This window comes from Grammomys surdaster, unplaced genomic scaffold (genome assembly GCF_004785775.1).
Source record: "Grammomys surdaster isolate TR1022 unplaced genomic scaffold, NIH_TR_1.0 1019, whole genome shotgun sequence".
Taxonomy (NCBI): domain Eukaryota; kingdom Metazoa; phylum Chordata; class Mammalia; order Rodentia; family Muridae; genus Grammomys; species Grammomys surdaster.
In genome coordinates, this window is record NW_021605438.1 from 487,009 (window position 1) to 507,557 (window position 20,549).

Consider the following 20,549-nt stretch of genomic DNA (forward strand, 5'->3'; position numbering starts at 1 on the left):
GTCTGATTTTTTTATTTTATAAATATTTAGGATTATATATGTATTTTAGACAAAAATAATGTATGATAACTATGTTACATTTCTTCTAATACTGTTGGATCATTGAATTTTTTTCTGAATGTAAAATTACTTGAAGGAGAAACACTTTTACTTTTGTGAGAGTTCTAGATGTATAGTTCCTGCATTTCCATGACTGAACTTAAGGTAGAACCTACTGGATAATCATGTTTTTTTTTCTTCGAGACAGGGTTTCTCTGTGTAGTTCTGGCTGTCTTGGAACTCACTCTGTAGACCAGGCTGGCCTCGAACTCAGAAATCCGCCTGCCTCTGCCTCCCAAGTGCTGGGATTAAAGGCGTGCGCCACCACTGCCCGGCTAAAATGGTACTTTCTTTTTCTGTTTTGTTTTGTTTTTTTGGTTTGTTTGTTTGTTTGTTTGTTTTCTGGATAATCATGTTAAGAGACTACCATTGCTCCTGTAAATAGACTTCTGAAATTTATGACCAAATTTGAATGCATCTATTGTCTTTAATAGATAAACTTCACAGTATAATTTGCTGGCTTTATAAAACCAGTCTCTGGAAGTGAAGGCAAAAGTTTACTATGTTTTTTGAAAAAAAAAATTTTTTCCCCAGAAATCAAGCTTGCCTAAGGTCTGCCGTGCAGCTGACTATGCAGTGGGTAGAGGACAAGAGTGATGTCTGTCACAGATCCCTGGACATAGGATTTTCCTCAGGAAATACCTGAAATTCTGTGTTAATCACATCAAGAGTATTTAGGAAGCTGTCTCAATAATGTAGTTTTTATTTCAGTGTATTTATCAGCTTGTAGCAGAAGACTTCTTGGTCTCTCAGGAAAATTTGGCAGTATTATTTCTGCAGCTTTACCTTTTACACTTTGGTTTACTTTAAAAATTTCTTGTGTCTTTTAAGAGTGTTTTGCTTAGGAATGTTTGCATAGCAATAGACTATTACCACTCCATTCCTATGTCTCCACCCATAACCCAGACTGCTTGTAGCTCAAGCTGGCCTTGAAGTTTTGCAACCACCCTTTTCAGGCTGGAATTACAAACATGTTCAATGCTCTTAGTTTCCAACCAAACTGTTATTTAGAAACCTATGTGCTACAGAGGGGACTGTTGTCCCGTGGTATTAAGTGAAATTAGACTACATTGGTAGTCATTTTTGGTGACACTGCATATTGATATATTGGGGGGAAAGATTTATGTGTAGGATAGAGGCATTCTATTGGCTGATTCTTCTTATTGTATTTTTTTTCATCATCATCATCATTTTTTTTTTTTTTTTTGAGCCAGGATCTTGCAAAGTATTGTAGTCTGGCCTGAACTCAAAGTTATGATCCTCCTGCCTCAACTTCTGAGTGCTGGGATTATAAACATGCACCTTTATACCTTTAATTATGGAGCCAAACAAAACAAAACAAAAATTAAAAAGCTGGGCGGTGGTGGCGCATGCCTTTAATCCCAGCACTTGGGAGGCAGAGGCAGGTGGATTTCTGAGTTCGAGGCCAGCCTGGTCTACAGAGTGAGTTCCAGGACAACCAGGACTACACAGAGAAACCCTGTCTCGGAAAAAAAACAAAAAAACAAAAAAAAATAATTATGGAGCCTTTCTTCTACAGTAATTATCTCTTACTGTTTTTAAATTGGTACCAACAAAAAAGACAGTAGTGAAACCGAAGGGAGCATGTTTCCTGAATCTTTCAGTCTTCATATTATTCTGTCCTGATTATAGAGTGTTTGCAAAAGGTATTGTTTTGGCTTTATTGATGGGATATAGAGAACCAGGAAAAAGTAGTAGAGGGAGGACTAATTCTTCATGTTTTAAATAAACTAAAGGCTTAAAAGTCATGGAGGGACCCATGGCTCTAGCTGCATATGTGGCAGAGGATGGCTTTGTTGGATTTAAGTGGGAGGAGCAGCCCTTGGGCCTGAGGAGGTTTGATGCCCCAGCATAGGGGAATGCCAAGGTGGGAAGGCAGGAGTGGGTGGGTGGGTGGGGGAGTACCATCATAGGTGAAAAAAAAAAGAAATAAAATCTACATTGTCCTATTTTTTTTAAAAAAACCCTCATTTCTTTAAAAAATTATTTATTTTTATTATGTATATGTATATATATCTATTTGTCTGTCTGTGCACCGTATGTATGCAGGAGCCTTTAGGCCAGAAAGGGTGTTGGAGCCCCAAGAACTGGAGTTATAGGTGACTGTGAGTTGCCTAATGTGGGTAGGTACTGGGTGCTAGGAACTGAAGCTTGGTCCTATGCAAGAGCAGTAAGTGTACTTAACTGCCCATCCCTCTTTCCAGCCCTAGCTGATTACATTTCTAAATTTGTAGTTTTTATAGTAAAAGTTTTACAACTAATGACTAACATTTTATCATTTAGAAATTATTGTCTTCAGCTGAGCTTTTCTTAGGAAACAAAATGAACACATTTACTGCTTTTGAGTATTAGCGTAGTTTATTTATATTGATATAGGTGATGAAGTTAGTCGACAAGAGATTTTTGTAGAGCTGGCCCATAAGCTAGAGAGACTGATCCTCAGGATATTTATCATGTTGTCTGGGAACCGTGATAAGATGTCAGTATAGAGTCCTCCTTGGAACACAACCACTTCTGTGGTAAAGCAGCAGCAAAGTATTTGTGGTGTATGGGCAGAGTGAAGTCTGTTTGCTCCCTCTGTAACATGCTATCACAGAGATCTTACCTAATTATCTGTGACCTTGGAAGTTGTTAGAACATGAACTCTCTAAAAATTATTTTTGTTGCTAGAAGGAAGATTTCTAATGGTCATTACATTTAAGTCTAGGCTATTTTTGAAGAAGGAAAGTGTTTAAGTGGATTCGTAGAGTTTTCCTTCATGTGCCGTTGATATTACTGACAGCAACGAGATGTATGTCAGAGCTTATGTGGCCGGATGGATGAAAATAGAAGTGATGTTCTAGAGGCCTGTCTCGGCTGCATTCCTAGTCAGAGCTTTCATGTTTGCTTACAAATCGAGGATGGGGGTTTTAAATAAGGTGTGGTAAATGCTAGAATTCTTACTACATGTTTTTTTGAGTGTTTTCCAAATTCAGACAAACATTTCCAAGGAGGTAGGCTGTCTCACCAGAAACTGTCATCTTGGTATTGATCTTCTTATCAGGTGGGACTACCAAGCAAACATTAACCAGAAGTGAGGACTAAGTGTAGACAAGTATGTCTCCCCTTTAGAGAGGCGCTCATAACAGTATTCTCTGTATGACTGAGGTCTATATGTAGCTGTGTCTGAGTGCTGGAGACTTTAAAACTGAAATAAAACTAGAGCTTCCTTTGAAGAACCATATATTTTTAGCAAGTGAACATATATACATACAGTGAATGAGCTAGAAAGAGTAGATGCTTATGTTGTTGTTGATGAGGAGGAGGAAGAGGAGGGAGAGGAGGAAGAAAAAGGAGGAGGAGGAGGAGGAGGAAAAGAAGAAGGAGAAGGAGGAGGAGAAGGAGAAGGAGAAGGAGAAGGAGAAGGAGAAGGAGAAGGAGAAGGAGAAGGAGAAGGAGAAGGAGAAGGAGAAGGAGGAGAAGAAGAAAAGTAGTAATAGTAGTATATTTATTGAGCAGAGTCTCACCACCCTGGCCTGCTCCTTAATCAGGTGTTCTGTCCCCTAATTTAAAAACAACAACAACAACAACAACAACAAAAGCAACAACAAAACCCCCAAACTTTTAGTTCCTAAATCAAATCAAAAGTCACAAACGGAAAAGACATTATTGGAACAAGTTGAACAGTGCATGTACAAGACTGGTTCTTCTGAATCAAGAGACTAGCTTTTTCAGTTTTCTTATTTTCTCTTTGTCCAGTGCCCAGCAGGTGTCATTAACTATTCAACAGTAACACTGTTAGCCACTTCTTTCTTAATACTCTGAGCAGCATGCTGACTTTGAAGTATAAAGTGTGACCCCCACAATGTTCTAAAACTGCCTTAATCTTTTGCTTTTCCTTCTTGGGTCTTGAGGGTGTGTGTGACAAAAAGAAGCATGTTAGTCAAGGTCTGCTTGTGTACTATGTGTACATGAAGCAGGTTGGGTGCAGTGTGGTCTTGAGTGCCATTTACTCCTGCTATTTTTAATGTAGTCTAACCTTTTCAAAAACACCAATTTCTAGACTGTATTTATGGGCAACAAATAGTGCTTAATTGTGTCCACTAAGATATGAAAGTCTTATTTGCATCTTGATTTTAAACTTGGAAGAGACAGGGTTTCTCTGTGTAGCCCTGGCTGTCCTGAAGTCACTCAGTAGTCACTCACCAGGCTGGCCTCGAACTCAGAAATCCGCCTGCCTCTGCCTTCCAAGTGCTGGGATTAAAGGCGTGTGCCACCACCGCCCTGCTTTATGTAGTGATTTGAATAAGAAAGGTCTCTATAGGCCAATACGTTCAAATGTTTAGTTACCTGGGAGAAACACTAATTGAGAAGGACTAAAAGGTGTGGTCTTTTTTTTTTAAAAGACTTTATTTGTTTTATGTATGTGAGTACACTGTCCTGAAGGCATCAGATCTCATTACAGATAGTGGTGAGCCACCATGTGGTTGCTGGGAATTGAACTCAGGATCACTGGAAGAGCAGACAGTGCTCTTAACCACTAAGCTGTTGCTCCAGCCCCAAAGGTGTGGTCTTGCTAGAGGAATCATGTCACTGGGGGGTGGGTTTTAAGGTTTTAAAAGTCAATGCCAGGCCTAGTCAGAGTCCATCTTTTTCTCTTGTCTGTCTGTTAATCCATTCATCTGTCTGTCTATATCTGTCTGATCAGAATGTAACTCAGTTACTGCCCCAGTGACATATGTGCTTCCATGCACTCTGTCATAGTGATAATGGACTAAACCTCTGAAACTGCCAGCAAGCCCCCAATGCTTGCTTGCTTTTATTTGCCTTGGCCATGGTATCTCTCCATAGAAATAGAACAGTGACTGAGACAGGAGGCATTTAATAAGGGTCAGAAGAAGTTATTCACATTGTGGAAGGAGCTAGAACAGTACTGTGGCAACTGTTTGTACATACACAATACTAAGTTTGTGCAGTTGAGCCATTCCTTTCTCACCTCTCTTTTGCCTTGGTAATAACACTATTAGATTTTAATTTAAATTAGACTGTGCTTTCTACCCTTGAGCAAATGGTGCTTTAGTTGTGATATTATCTACATCTTAAAGCCTGCTTTATCCTACTTACTGTTTGCTAATGAAGTTCTTGCAGAATTGGAAAGTCCAGAAGAGTTAATTACTTAATGACTGAAGGGAATCCCTGTGGTAATTGGGCAATAAAGAAAGTGGATCACATTTGCTTTTGACAAGAATCTGACTTTCTTATATGGTTAATAATATTATACTAAGCAGACATCCTAAGGAGGAAAAGTAAGAGCTGGTGGGTTTTGGTGGCTTCTTAGCTTATGTGCTGCTGTGACTAATTTACCTGCCAGCTACATGCAGGTCTTAGCCCTGTTACCTGGACTTAGTAGAGCTACAGGCCAGTGTGCTTTAGCCAGGAGCTCTGCTTTTTCTTTATTGCATTGAACAAATATATTTTTTTTTTATTGGATGTTTTATTTACATTTCATATGTTGTCCCCTTACCCCATCCCCCACCCACCCAGGAACCCCCAATCCCCTCACACCTCCTCCTTCTTCTTTGTGGATTGAACAAATATTTTTATCCCATCATGGCACATACAGCTTTACAATGTTGATCAAAAAAGTACTGATAGAATAGTAAGAAATGTGGTTAAGGTGCTAAGTATTTCACTATGAAGAGTTCTGTGGCTACATGTTTTCTATGAGGAGATATGTAGTGTAGAGCTCATTGGTATAGCCCTCTCTTTCCATTATGCAAAGCGCTATGTTTGATCTGGTGCTACAAAACCATTACTGCTGGGCATTAGGGCTGGCGGTTAGTGTTGGGTAACATGTTTCTGTTACATTAATGATTATAGTGTAATCAGATCCAACCAGAGACACATTGTGAAATATGACAAACAGAAGAACATAAATATTCAGGTTGTTCTAGCAGTTATATGAAAATGTGTATGTTTGTATTTTTGAGGACTTTAAAAGACCAACTTGTTCTCTAGGCTTCAGTATGACTGAGTGTAGAGAACTACTGACTGTTCTCTTTTAGAGAGATTTAGAATAAGTGACAAGGACATTATAATTTAGAACAGAAACAATAAGTGCTGCATATAGAAAAACTGAAACAAGTTTTTGATATGTATGTATGTGCATGTGTGTACATGTGTAGCTCCATGTGTTTACTTGTGCGTGTGGAGGCTGGAAGTCAGCTTCAGGTGTTGTTCCCCAGGTCCCATCTACCTTTCTTGAGCCAGAGTTTCTCATTGATCTGAACCTAAGTAGGCCAAGCAAGCTATCTGGCTAGCAAGCATCAGCCTCTCTCTGCCTCCCTGGTGCTGGGGTACAAGAGTGTGCCACTTTGCCAGACTGTTACAGGTTCTGAAGATCAAACTTAGGCCCCTGTGCTTCCATGACATGCTGTATTGAACAAGCTACCATCTCAGCCTTCTGAAAAGCAGAATACTTAAAAAGGAGGGGAATTTATAATTCTAGCACCTTCAATTGTCTTGATATTTTTGAGAATGGTGTGTATGTGTGTGTATGTGTGTGTGCATGTATGTGTGTGTATGTGTGTATGTGTATGTTTGTGTATGTATGTGTGTATGTGTGTGTATATGTATGTGTGTGTATGTGTGCATGTATGTGTGTGTATGTGTGTATGTTTGTGGGTGTATGTGTGTGTGTATGTGTGTGCGCGTGTGTGTATACACATGTACATCTATACATCAGTGGATCCCATAGTGAGCATGTAGAGGTTAGAGGAATCTCTCCTTCCACCATGTGGTTCCTGAGAATTAAACTTGCTTGTTTTATCAGGCTTGATAGCAGGTGTCTCTTGTTGGCCCAATAGGTTTTATTAAAACATGGTATTTCTTTTTTGCCAATAATATAATATTTCACTTATGGATGTGGCACAGTTTTTATAAGTAATATAGTGTAACTATCACTGCTTTGAACAATTTGTTTGTATAATTTTTAATATTCTTAGCATAAATTTGTAGACATGGAGTGAAAGGTTAGTCAAGGATATTTTGAGATGTTTGCTACATGCCTTTTGAACCAGTTTACAGTTAGAGTGACAGTGTGCTGAAGGTTAATGTGTCTGGCATAATACCAAGTGCTGAGACAGGTAAGAAAATGAAATTCTGTACTCTTGGCAGACACGATATGCTGGGAAAGGTCCTCATTCCTCAGATAATGGCAGATTGGACAAGTTTAAAGGGGATGCCTACTGCTGCATTCCTTTGCTAATATTGACACCAGGATCTGTTTAATCATGATGGGATTAAAGGTTTTAATTTGTTTTACTTTTCTTACTGCTGTGTCTAGAGAGAAGTAAGAGTAAAGGGAGGAAAGATTGATTTTTGCCTCATGATTTAAGATTGTTCAGTCTGTGGTGGCTTGACCCCTTGCATTTGGCTAGGCCAGTCATGGCAGTGGGAGGATGTGGCAGAGAAAGGGATTCAGCATGTGTTCATTTAGAAAGTCTCTTAAGTGGACAGCATGCCTGGACCCCACATCCCTGTGGGCTGAGTTACTTCACTTAGACTCAGAGTAGTTTAAAGACCGTGACTCGGAAGTAATAACAACCCTTCTGCTGTGTTCTCCTGGTTAAAGCCACACATGCCCCTAAAGGCGTTGAAGACCTCAACTCTAACTATAATAGGTATGATTTTAGCCATGACTTTCCCACTTTTTGAAATGAGTAATGTTAATGATATATGAGTTTGCTGATGTTTTATAAATTGTAAATGGCCTTTAGAGATGGAATTTATGTTGTCCAATTCTGATCAATAGAGTTTTCTTTCTTATAATGCAGTGAGAAAAACTAAGCCTGTTAGGTTAAGTTGGAGGACATTGAGATACCAGCAAGTAAAATAATATAATTTGAATCCAATCAATGCTTGATAATACTCCTTTGTTTTAGATACTTATCATGTATAGCATCTTTGCAGATTTCAGAGGTAAATCAAGATAGTTAAAAATTGAGAGGGTTTACAGTTGAATCACAGGAACAACCTCTTGGATGTCAGAGGGAGGCAAGGTGGACCAGTGTGAGCATAGTCTCTCTGAGGAAAAACTTGATGGTAATGATGTCTGTGCACATCTGTGTAGGTTCATACCCTTGTGTTTATTTACAGAGGCTGGAGTTGATGTCCAGTGTGTTCTTCATTTACTTTTTACCTCAGTTTTTGAGACTGGATTTCTCACTGAACCTGGAATTCACTAGCTGGCTAAGCCAGTGAGCCCAGGAACCCTGGGGCTATAGGATGACACATCTGCACTTTTCTGTGTGAGTGTTGGGGATCTCAGCTCTAGTCCTCAAGCTTGTACACCAGGCCCTTTACCCATTGAGCTAGTTTTGGTGGTTTTGAAACTGTACATAATGCTGGTTCTTTTTTTTTTTTTTCTATGCAATATGATTTTATTACCTTGGAAACAGCCCAAACCAAAAGATAGTTAAAAATGGCCAAAAATATTTAAAAATAATAGTCATTTGTTCCTTACATGAATACTTTCAGCTGGACATTAAATTACTAAACACATGGAATCCCAGTAAGGCAGGTGAACACCCAGTGTTGCATGTGTGGTCACTCCTGGGTGTGAAATCTTGGTCACTGGGACTCTTCTTCCCAGTTGTTTGAAGGTTGTTCCAGAATAGCTAGCAGGAAGACCAGGCTGCCTGTGTTGTCACTGCTCGTTCTGTTGGCCCTCTGTGATGGAGGCTGACACAGAACCCTGGCCCTTGTTGACATCACTGATGCACATCCACTGTCCATCCACCGACTCTTTCCACAGGGTCACCTTATTGTCTCCACCTGACACAGCCAGGATGTTTGCTGTGATGGACCAGCTCACGTGCCACACAACATCATTGAACTTGTGTAGGAGTTTAGGTGACCACATATTGCCTGAGGCATCATCGCAGGTCCAAATAAACACTCGACCGTCCTGAGAGCAGCTGGCAATGGTGCTGGTGGGCAAGCCAATGGAGGGGGCCCAGGCCACATCTCGAACCCAGTCGCTGTGTGCCTCTAGCTTTTGCTCCTCTTTCCACTGGCCATCCTCCTCTTCCCTCCACAGCTTGATGAGGTTGTCACAGCCACCTGATGCAAACTTCTTGATGTAATTGGGTTTCTGCCCTGATGGTTGGTCTATGAGGCTTCCAGGCACAACAGCTGGGGCCCAACTGACAGCATTACAGCCAATCGTGTGAGCGTTGTTAATCTTCTTCACTTCCTACTGGCCTTCCCCTGTATAGGTCAGCAGTGAGATGGCCCCATCTGAACTCCCACAGGCTAGAATCAGGCCATAGTCATGAGGGGCCCAGCAAACAGAGTTCACTGAGGAATCATGTCCTGAGTGCTCATGGGTCTTCTCCCAAGTGCCATTTTCTTCCTTCCAGATAATGACTTTCCGGTCATAGGAACAGGAAGCCAGGATATTGCCATACATGGGGTGGGCCCAGGCCACTTGCCACACTGGCCCCTCATGTCCTCTGAGGTCTGCAATGAGGATCTGCCCTCCATTTCGCACATCAAAAATTTTGACGGACCTATCCGAGGAGCAGGTTGCTAGGCGGGTTCCATAATAGTCCATCTGTGCATCATGAATCATGTCCTCATGAGAGGTGTCCACAGTGTTAATTACTGACACCATGGCTGGAGCAGCGGCGACTCACGGCCTCGGACGTATAATGCTGGTTCTTAATGAGTCACGAGGAAGTGTTTTCCTCATCTGTAGAAGGTGAGTGAGAGCTGTTTTCAGTTGCCTGGATTGCTGTGACTGTAGATTCAGTACATGAGTAGGACACTATCACCATTGGGAGTTCCTTCACTGCGGTCTTTGAGGAGAGCCAAACTGTAAGGTAGGTGAAGCAAATTGGGAACATGGTGTTAAAGGCTTGTGTTGCTTGAAGCAGTTAGTTTAGGGAAAATATATAGGCTTCTTTATCCTCTTGCTTAGAGCTAAGTACGGCTGAGGATTGTTTCCCTTTACCTCAGTGTTCTCAGTAATTACTCAGAATTACGGGGAAGGACGACATTTCTATGCCTGTGGATCCACTTGGGTAAATCTGAATCTTCAGAATCAGTGGATCTTTTAAAGTATATTTTTCATTTTTGAGAATTTCATCTATCTATACAATACACTTAATGTATTTTAATCATACTCCCTCCTTTTCTTCCTGATTCTTCCTGGATCTCCAATTTTCAGATTCATGGTTCTTCATAACCTTGATGGCTCTACACTCCTCAGTGCCTTTCTTACAGGAACTTTGAGGGGAACATTGTGTAAAGGTGAAGTGAAAGCTCAATTTGGATAGTGTGGGGGATTCTTTTGAGACAGATTAAACAAAAAAACTCTAGAGAGTGATGTCCTGGGGCTGAGGCTGCCAAACTGCCTAGGCTAGCTGATAGATCAAGCATGGTTTTAATTTTTTTGGTATTAACAAATGTTCTCACATTCTACAAGTCATGAGGAGAAAAAAATGTTAGTCATTGTTTTTTCAGTAGGGGTGGTGCCTAGAGCAGTTCTTAGGGAGGACAGACACTAGCCTATGTATACACCAGTAAGTGCAGCATATACTCAACATTTCTAGTACAGTATCTAGGGCTGTGTGTCATGTCTGTTTCCAGTTCAGTAAGCTTGGGAAACATTTCATCTCCGACCCCGATCTTCTCATAGAAAACCTGTACTGTGTAAATATAATATGGTTCCTGGTTTCTGCTGTCATATTTAAGAAGACGTTCTCTTTATCTCTGTTGGCTTGTTACTTTTTGGCCTTGGTGATACCACCAAAAGCCTATTGTCACAAACATGGCTTTCATCCATTATGTTCAGTTCTACTGTATAGCTCTTGATCTCTTTCAAACTAAAATCTCCATAGGCTTTTTAGAAATATAATTTATTTATTTTTATTTTATGTGCATTTATGTTTCCCCTGTTTCTGAGGGTGTCAGATGCCCTGGAATTGACGTTACAGAGGGTTGTAAGCTGCCATTTGGGTGCTGGGAATTGAACTGGGTCCTCAGGAAGAGCAGCTAGTGCTCTTAACTGCTGAGGCATCTCTCCAACCCTCCATAGAATAGCACCAGCTCTTTTCTGCTAGTGAAACATCATTTCAGGCTTGTTGTTTTGTTTTTGTTGTTGTTTTTAATTATAAAGTATATGTGGTAGTGTCCTGTGCGTGCAGGGTGTGTGTGTGTGATTTCAAATATCTGAGGGCGTGGCTCTGGGACATTTGAGAAAGGAGGAATTGGTGCCCATGGGGAGGGGAGGAGATGCTTTGAGAGAAGAGCTAGTCAGCCCGTGGATGTTTGCAAGGAGCATCTCGGGTCTGAAAGGCTCCTCGCCTTAGTCTCACCTGCCATTGTGGCTTTCCTTTTCCTCCTCAAAACTAGTTTTAAGTCCATCCTCAGTTTATCATTTGCAGGGATAAGGTGTCTGCGTGAGAGCTGACAAGATAACTGGGTCTTCCCTAGGCTCCTTGGAGCTGAGACATTTGTATCTGGATCCTGAAAACTTAGAATTCTTTCACATATTTGTTAGTGTTGATTGCAGACTGAGTAGAGCATGTTTAAATCTAACTTATATAAATCACATTGTGTTAAACTATGTACACTTGTTTGCGAAGTCAATTACCTTTAAAGCCCCACTTCCCCAATTTGATATTTGTTTAACTGTAGATCTAGTGCTAAAAAAGAATTCCTATTTTTGTGTGCTTTAAACATTTTTATTGTCAAGAAAATAGCTCAAGTGAGCTTTCATTGTAGCACCATGCTTCAGTAGCCTGTTACTGCCCCCTAAGCCACAAATTGAGGAAAGTTGTTTAGTGCTTTGCTTTTAGATAGCTTTCATAATATTTCTTTCTTTCTTCTTTTTTTTTTTTTTTTGTGATTTTTCGAGACAGGGTTTCTCTGTGTAGCCCTGGCTGTCCTGGAACCCACTCTGTAGACCAGGCTGGCCTCGAACTCAGAAATCCGCCTGCCTCTGCCTCCCAAGTGCTGGGATTAAAGGCGTGCACCCAAAACCGCATGGCTGCTTTCATAACATTTCTTTGTTCTGTCTTTGACTCATGGTTGGTCTTTCTTTTGTCAGTTTTTCTTGGAGATCACGGATTATGTGTGTGCTAGATGATTGTAAACACAGTATGTAACAGACAAATGGTGTTCAGCTTTCAACATGGTGACTTTGTTGGGTTTGAGCTCATAAGATATATGCTTGCTAGTCTTTAATCTTCACTGCTACCCTTGCTATATAAGGCAAGATTCATAGATCCCAGGGATTAGGACTTAGTTATCTTGGGGATGTTGCCATTTAGCACACTACACTATGGTCTTAGTCATATACATCTTATGTGAAGAATACATTTATATTACCTCAGCATCCTCAGAGTATTATCACATTACAGCATCAACTCAGACAATCTCCAGAATCATTTCAGTCACTTAGTGGTGAGCCTCAGTGTATTGTCTATCCTTGGCTCAATAATCTGTATTTGGACCTAGAAACTGGAAAGACAAATTACCTGGCTGCACAGGTGAGTGCTGAGAGGGTGGCATGAACACCATTCCTACTCACAGAAGACACAGTAGCAGGAGACTGCTGTTTAGAGGCCAGCACAGTGACTCCATTGCAGCTTTTGAGAATCTCAAGGACAGATTTCCAAGAAGAAAGGAGTGTTTCATTAAAAAGGGTTTATATTGCTGAATTCTTTTAAAAAGCTGTTTGTTGTTTGTGATTCTTTCACCCAGTCACCCTGATCAGCGTGTTCTCTAGCCAAGCTTGTACTTAGTACAAGCCCTCCAGACTTTAACAAAAAAAACCAAAAAAACAAACAAAAAACCCCCCACATCTTGAATGCTTTTGATATCAGCACTTTGTGTAGTTCTTGTTTATCTTAATGCTCTTTGTCAATTGTGTTTTGCTTTGCTAGAGAGAAACACACACACACACAATGAAGCCCTGGCAGCTAAGAATGTCCTTATGTTGCCCAGGTTGGCCTCAAACCTGTGCTAATTCCTTGCCTTGCTTCCTATGTGCTGGCCTGAGCCACCATAACCCATCATGTTTGTCTCTTGCTTTGCCCCATGTGGTGATACTTGTAATACCAGCACATAAGAGGCAGAAGCAAGAGGAGATCATTGTCAATTAGAGGCTAGCCTGGCCTATATTATCAAGTTCCAGTTTGGGAAGGGTTACCCTGTGATTGTCTCCATCCCTATTGCATACCTCCAAAAAAGCATTTTACCCACTTTTATACTTCATTGAAAATGTATCAAAAAAAAAAAAAAAAAAAGCCGGGTGGTGGTGGTGCAGGCCTTTAATCCCAGCACTTGGGAGGCAGAGGCAGGCGGATTTCTGAGTTCAAGAGTTCCAGGCTAGCCTGGTCTACAGAATGAGTTCCAGGACAGCCAGGGCTACACAGAGAAACCCTGCTTCGAAAAACCAAACCAAAAAAAAAGAAATGAAAAAAAAATGTATCTGTTTCATGCAATACTTTCTGATTATGGTTTTCCTTCCCCTACTTGCAGTTTCTCCCCACCTCCCTTCCCATCCAGATCCACATCCTTCCTGTCTCTCCTTAGAAAACACACAGGCATCTAAGGAATAACAATACAATGCAATACAGTACAGTACAGTACAATTCAATACAATTCTTCAAAAACAAGCAAGTCAGAATGTGACAAAACAACCAAACAAGAAAAAGAACACAGAAACACATATAGATGCAAAGACACACATATTCACACACTCTTAAAAACCTCAAACAAGAAGATATAATATACACACACACACACACACACACACACACACACACACACACACACAAAAAGGGCCTGTAAGGTCAAAACAAAAATTGAAATGCTTCCTGACTTAACATTACAAGACAAAGACCCTCCAAAGACGCCTTCTTTGGAATGAGCTCTTTTTGTGTTGGCATCTACTACTGAACATGGGCCCTACCCTTCAGAGTACTTTCCCCAGTGAAATTCCCATGGGGAAAACTAACTTTTCATTTGGAAGTGGCAGTCAATTGGAAATAGCTTCTCAGTTAGGGATGAAGTGTGTGTCCACTTCTCACTTCAGCTCTAGGACCTTATGTGGTGCAAACCTGTGTAGGCCCTGTGCATGTTGTCACAGACTCTGAGTTCATGTGTATCTGAGCCCTGTTGTGACTAGAAGGCCCTGGTGTCCTCTGGGTCTTATATTCTTCATGCCTCCTCTTCTACAGAGCTCCCTGTTCTCTGAGGAGAGGGATTTGATGGAGACCTCCCTTACAGGGAAGTTGTAGGTCTCTGTATTTGTTCCCATCTGTTGCATGAGGAAGCTTCTCTGATGATGGCTGAGCCGGGCATGGATCTATGAGTGTAGTGAATGTCATTAGGAGTCATTTTATTGCTGTGTTCCATTACCAGAACAGTAGTATTTGTTTTTCTCCTAGCTCTCTGGCCTATCTAGTCTCGGGTTCTTGGACATTCAAGTAGCATTGGGAATGTGTCCATCTCATGGAGTAGGCCTTAAATCAAAGCTAGTATTGGTTGGTTCCCACAAACTTTGTGCTACTATTGTGCCAACATAGCTTGTGCGTGCACGTGCTTCTATTGTATTACGTTTTCATATGAATGCTCAAATAACTCTTAGTTTACCTGTCTGTCCCTGTGTTCCCTCCCTCGTCCCTCTTTCTTCCATCTCCTTTCCTGTCTGGTCTTCTCTTACCATTCTTCCCGCTTTGTCCATCCATAGTTATCTATTCTATGTATCCTTCCTAGGGAGATCCATCCTTCCATCTGTCCCTTACTCTCTACCTAGCCTTTGGTTCTATGAATTATAGCTTGCTTATCACCTTCATAGCTAACACCTACATATAAGTGAATACATGCTATATTTGTAATTCTGTGTCTTAGTTACCTCATTCAGGATGTTCTTTTTTTTTTTTAAATTTTGTTCATTTACCTGCAGATTTCATGATTTTATTTTTTAATGGCTGAATAATCTATTGTATAAAAGTATTCTTTTTTTATTCATTCATTGACACGTATCTAGGTTGTTTCTAATCTCTGGCTCGTATAAATAGAGCAACAGTGTACATGACTGAGCAGGTGTCTGTAGTAGGATCTTTGAGTATGTACCTAAGGGTGGTATGGCCGGAGATTGAAGTAGATCAAGTCCCATGTTCTGAAGAACACTGATTTCTACAGTGGCCATACACTCCCACCAGAAATGTGCATACCCTCATCAGCATGAGCTGTCTTCTTTTTCCTCCCCATTAATCTTAGTCATTCTTATTCGGATGAATGACCCAAATCATTGAAATCTCAAAGTAGTTTTGATTTTTATTTCTTTGATTACCAAGGATGTTGAACATTTTATTAAGTGCTTCTCAGCCTTTTGCAGTTCCTCTTTTGAGAATTCTGTTTAGATAGTACCCCATTTTTAATGAGATTATTTGTTTTCTTTTTGTTTTTTTTTCTTTTGAGACAGGGTTTCTCTGTGTAGTCCTGGCTGTCCTGGAACTCACTCTGTAGACCAGGCTGGCCTCAAACTCAGAAATCCGCCTGCCTCTACCTCCCAAGTGCTGGGATTAAAGCCGTGTGCCACCACTGCTCGGCGATTATTTGTTTTCTTGATGTCCGTATTTTTGTGTTCTTTATATATTTTAGATATTAGCCCTCTATCAGGTATGTAGTTAGTAAAAAAACTTTTCTAATTTTATTCCTTGATTCTTTGTCCAAATGATTTTTTCCATATTTTGATTCTAATTTTAAAAGTTTTAAACTGTGGGTGGTAAAGTATATCTATAATCCTAGTACTCACACAAGAGGTAGAGACAGGAAAATTAACACATCAAGGTTATTTTTCAGGTACATGGTAAATTTGGGACCAGGTGGGCTATGTGGGACCCTGTATTAAATACAAACAAGAAAACCGTCTTGTCCCTCAACTTCCTAGTAACACATGGCTTTAAAATTAAATCTGATGCTTTTATACACAGAGCACCTTTTGCATGTAGTTTGAATGTCCTAGTTGAGTCACATGGAAGTGTTTTAAAAGTAAAATTTTGATATGTGCAGCAGCAAACCATTAGGAAAACTCCTATAACAACCTTATGTCTGAAATTGGCTATTCCCAATATCTCCCTTATCTTCTAGAAAGGCCCATTCCACAGAGCTGCTCTTAGGACTGCATAGCAGGTGTGTACTCTCAGGACATTCCCTTGCTCCATTCGCCAATCTCATATCTGTATTTGGTGTGCTCTAATATAGCTTTAGAAATTGCTGTGGTGGGAAAGTATTGATTGCAGAGATTAGCTGAGTAGTAAAATATGTGTATAAAACACTCTGGAGATAGGAGTGCTGGAAACAGTATCCCTAATAGGAACACGAAACCAGAACGAGTGAAAACCTGTTAAAGATCATTTGTAGAAACCTTAAAGAAGTGATTCATGTGATTTATTGACCCAGAAAGAAATATGACTAGCAAGGAAAGCACGTTGAAGCAGTGCCATGGCCTGACTAAGATTTTGATATAAAGCATATATCTGTCTATGTTCAGGGAAAGTTTACAACAGAAGTTAATGCATTGTTTTTTGGGGGTAATTAGAGTGATAATTGGATACACATGTTTTGAAAAGACTATATATTACATGTATGTTAATCATTTTAAAAACTCAATTTCTCTGAATTTTTTGATTTTTTAAAGTAATGAATACAGTTTAGATTTATATTAAAAAATGCTAGCCGGGCAGTGGTGGCGCATGCCTTTAATCCCAGCACTTGGGAGGCAGAAGCAGGCGGATTTCTGAGTTCAAGGCCAGCCTGGTCTACAGAGTGAGTTCCAGGACAGCCAGGGCTACACAGAGAAACCCTGTCTCGAAAAACCAAAATAAAATAAAAATAAATAAATAAATAAATAAATAAATAAATAAATATTAAAAAAATGCTGATACTTCCTTGCTTTTAAGCCTAAAGAAATTGCTTCAAGGAAATTATTATTGGTATATCTGTGTTGCTAACTTGAAGTAGACTGTGCTGTGATGATTTTACTCTTCCAGCTGCAGAATGCTTCAGATTTGTCATTCAGCGTCTATACTGCATTTGAAGGAAGGGAATTTCTGTTAAATTGAAGACATTTTGGCTTTTAGCAGTATGTAGTGCTTGGGCTCCTTTTGAGATAAGTGATTCTACAGTGACAGGTTCTTTTCCTGCAAAATGTTAGATTTCTGGACACTGTAAACTGGAAGAACTGAACATCATCTGATACTCTACAGCACAAAGAGCGATTTGTGGGGAGTGGACATAAGATAACTTTTTTTTTTTTTTTTTAAATTTTAAGATATTTGGTACCTTTTCAAACATTGTTCTATACAGAATGAGTTCCAGGACAGCCAGGACTACACAGAGAAACCCTGTCTCGAAAAACCAAAACCCAAAACCAAAACCAAAACCAAAAAACTTCAAACATTGTTCTATATTGAGTAAGATTTATTAAGGCAGGTTTATCTGTCTTTCACTGGATTTCTGATGCCTTCAAAGAAATACCAGTTTTATAATTGTTGAATGTTAAAAATTAATTAAGTTTAATCATCACAATTTGCATGTGTCTGTAGTTGGTATTTGAAACTTTCACTTTGTTTGTCGTTTCTCAGGTAAACGCAAAGCACTGAAGTTGAATTTTGCAAATCCACCCGTCAAATCAACAGCACGATTTACTCTGAATCCTAATACTACAGGAGTCCAGAACCCACACATGTAAGTACTTTCAGTGACTAAATGCAGAGCTTTCTGGCTGCCCCATTTTATGCAAAGCAAGGGGCTGATATTTCTATTTTCTTAAGATAATTTAAAATGTTACTCTTTGAACTTAAATAGATAGTTTCTGATTTTGTACTCTTAAGTTAATGAACACAATTTTTTTCTTTAAATGTTTACTTAAGAAAATAGTGCCAAAGGCCCAGGCTCACTTATATTTTTTTAAATTAACTTTGGATTTCAGGTAAAACTCAGGTTGTGTTTAGGAATGCATCTGTCTTCTCATTGTTAGCCCCCACTGTCCACTTAGTGGGAATGTAGATTTTCTTTCCTTGAAAACTCATGTGGCAAATCAAACTTGTGTTCAAGTTAGTATACTCATGTCATCTGTTTTTAGTTAATGTTTTAAGTAAAAAGATAGTTACAATAGTGTATCTTACTGAAAATAGTAGGATTGTGTTAGTTGATTTTAACTAGTAGCTTGAGAATAATAATTTACTGAAACCTTCAGTCTAAGTGATATGGTATATTAAATAGTAATGTAATCTCTTTCCCCAAACTTTCCTGAGCATGAGAGCCAGTGGCTTTACTTTTATTCATACATATTTTTGTTTAGTCCTACCATTGAGATGCAAAGAGCAAGCAGTGAATGTTATAGGTACAAAGCTGGAAACAGAGTATCTTATGTTTTAAAACTAATTTCTCAATGCCTGGATTCAGGCTTTATTAGACTTCAGATATCTCTAGTGTTCTCGAGAGACATGGCCATTGGTTCCTCTCTTTTGAACTTAGGTATACCTTGTATTTGCAAACAGTAATAAGTGGGTGCAGTGTCACCTTTGACAGGCATGACTGAAATACTTTATTTTTGCAGTAGTAATGTGTACAAGTGAGAAGTGTATGTGTGTATATATATATTTAGGGTTTCATAAGTAACCTTAGAATGAAGGATACCTTATTTGTCTGGGAAAGCTATCCACTCATGGTTAAATTTTCTTAAGATCTCAGTGGGAGAAGATGTGCTTAGTTCTTTTGGGAATAGATGCCCCAGCTTGGTGTGGTACCCAAGGGGGATGCTCCCCTTCTCTGAGGAGAAGGAGAGGGGAAAACGGGGGGAGGGACTTATAAGGATGGGACTGGTAAGAGAGGATGGAGGGGACTGTGAGTCTCAGTCTTTTTCCTTTTGAAACATTAAACAGGGCTTATATTGAGCAAGAAAACCCAGTACCTAACCAGACAATACTCTAGCACCAAGCAGTGTTCTTTCCTCATTTTCTAGCATTTTGGTGAAAACTAGTCCAAAGTAAATCCATAAGCATATTCCATTTTACTATTCTGGTTACCAGCTGATCATCACATCCTTGACATGTAAAGCAAGAGAGTGTAAGACCTGCTCCCCTCCTTCCTGTTTCCCTTTTCCTTCTTTCCCCTTCCCATTTGAGTCCTTGGAGGATAAAGAGATCACCTCTTTAGGAAATATTAGGCTTTAAATTACCATAAATTAAAACTATATATTTCTAGCTTGTAAAAAATTAGTCATATATTAGAGACTCTTCTACATTTAACAGCTGCTAATGTTTTGACTTTTAGCTCATAAAATGAAAAGTTAAGTTGTATAAACCCAAAGAATGTAAAGAAAAATAGGTTAAAGGAAAAAAAAAATGGTATGGCCCCTTTCTGTCAGAGTTTCATTATACCAGACACTCTTTAAGTCTTTCACACACTCCAGGGGCTTGTGCAGCAGACATGTACTAAAATCCTATTCAGTGTGTAAACTGGAAAAGTAGAAGTAGATACGCTATTTTTACGCTCTTTGCCTTTATCATGGTGAGTAATGGTTGACGTTCTTGGAACAAAATTGCTTACAATTGGACAGATATTGCTACAATACAGTACAGTTATTCAACAGGGAAAAGCAAGTTTAAAAGTTTACTTGCAAATGGGGCAAGAGAGATGGCTCAGCCGTTAAGAGCATGGGTTGCTCTTTCAGAGGAATCTGGCTTAATTCCCACCATACACATGATGTTTCACAGTCATCTGAAACTCTATTGCCATGGAATCTGACACCCTTTTCTGGCCTATTTGTGTACTGGGTGCACATATGTACATGCAGGTGAAATACACACACACACACACACACACACACACACACACACTATACTTGTAAATTTACTTAAATAAATGAGTTGATATGTTTGGGGCTTAAGCACTGGAAGCTACATTTTAAATTCAGAGCCTTTGTTGAGACTAATGCCTCATTTACCTTTGCTTGAAATACCGGAAAAAAAGATTCCATTTTAAAGCCCTATTTTTATCACCAATATTCTGCATTCTGTAATGCACTTCCTCAGTAAAGCTTCACTGAAAAGGCCCCTTAGTCTTGAGTAAATTGTAGAAACTTTGTCTTCCACTCCAGTTCAAACTGGCCTCTAAATGACAGTATTCTCCCTACTTCAGCTTCCTGAGTACTGAGATTATAGGTATGGGCCAGCAGCATACCTAGGAAACTTTGGTTTTTATCCTTTTCTGTAGATATGAGCAGTAGATGGAAACTAAGTGCTAGTTTCTAAGCACTGTTATCACTAACTCTGGCCTGTGAATCCCTTGACTGTGGTGTGCAGTCCAAGCCTGACTTAGAATACCAATGTTCTCAATTTCATTTGGTGAATTGAGGGAGAGAG

General features: G+C 39.7%; 1 protein-coding gene and 1 pseudogene across 5 annotated transcripts in view; one reads left to right on the forward strand and one right to left on the reverse strand.

Moving 5' to 3' along the window:
* The window catches only part of Map2k4 (mitogen-activated protein kinase kinase 4), a 109,979-nt gene that overhangs the window by 16,185 nt on the left and 73,245 nt on the right, over positions 1-20,549 (forward strand). For all 5 annotated transcript variants that reach the window (XM_028783160.1, XM_028783165.1, XM_028783161.1 and 2 more), the window contains one exon: positions 17,766-17,868. In XM_028783160.1, coding sequence (XP_028638993.1) covers positions 17,766-17,868 — 103 coding nt within the window. The remainder of the gene's footprint in view (positions 1-17,765; positions 17,869-20,549) is intronic.
* Positions 8,772-9,802, reverse strand: LOC114634585 (annotated as a pseudogene).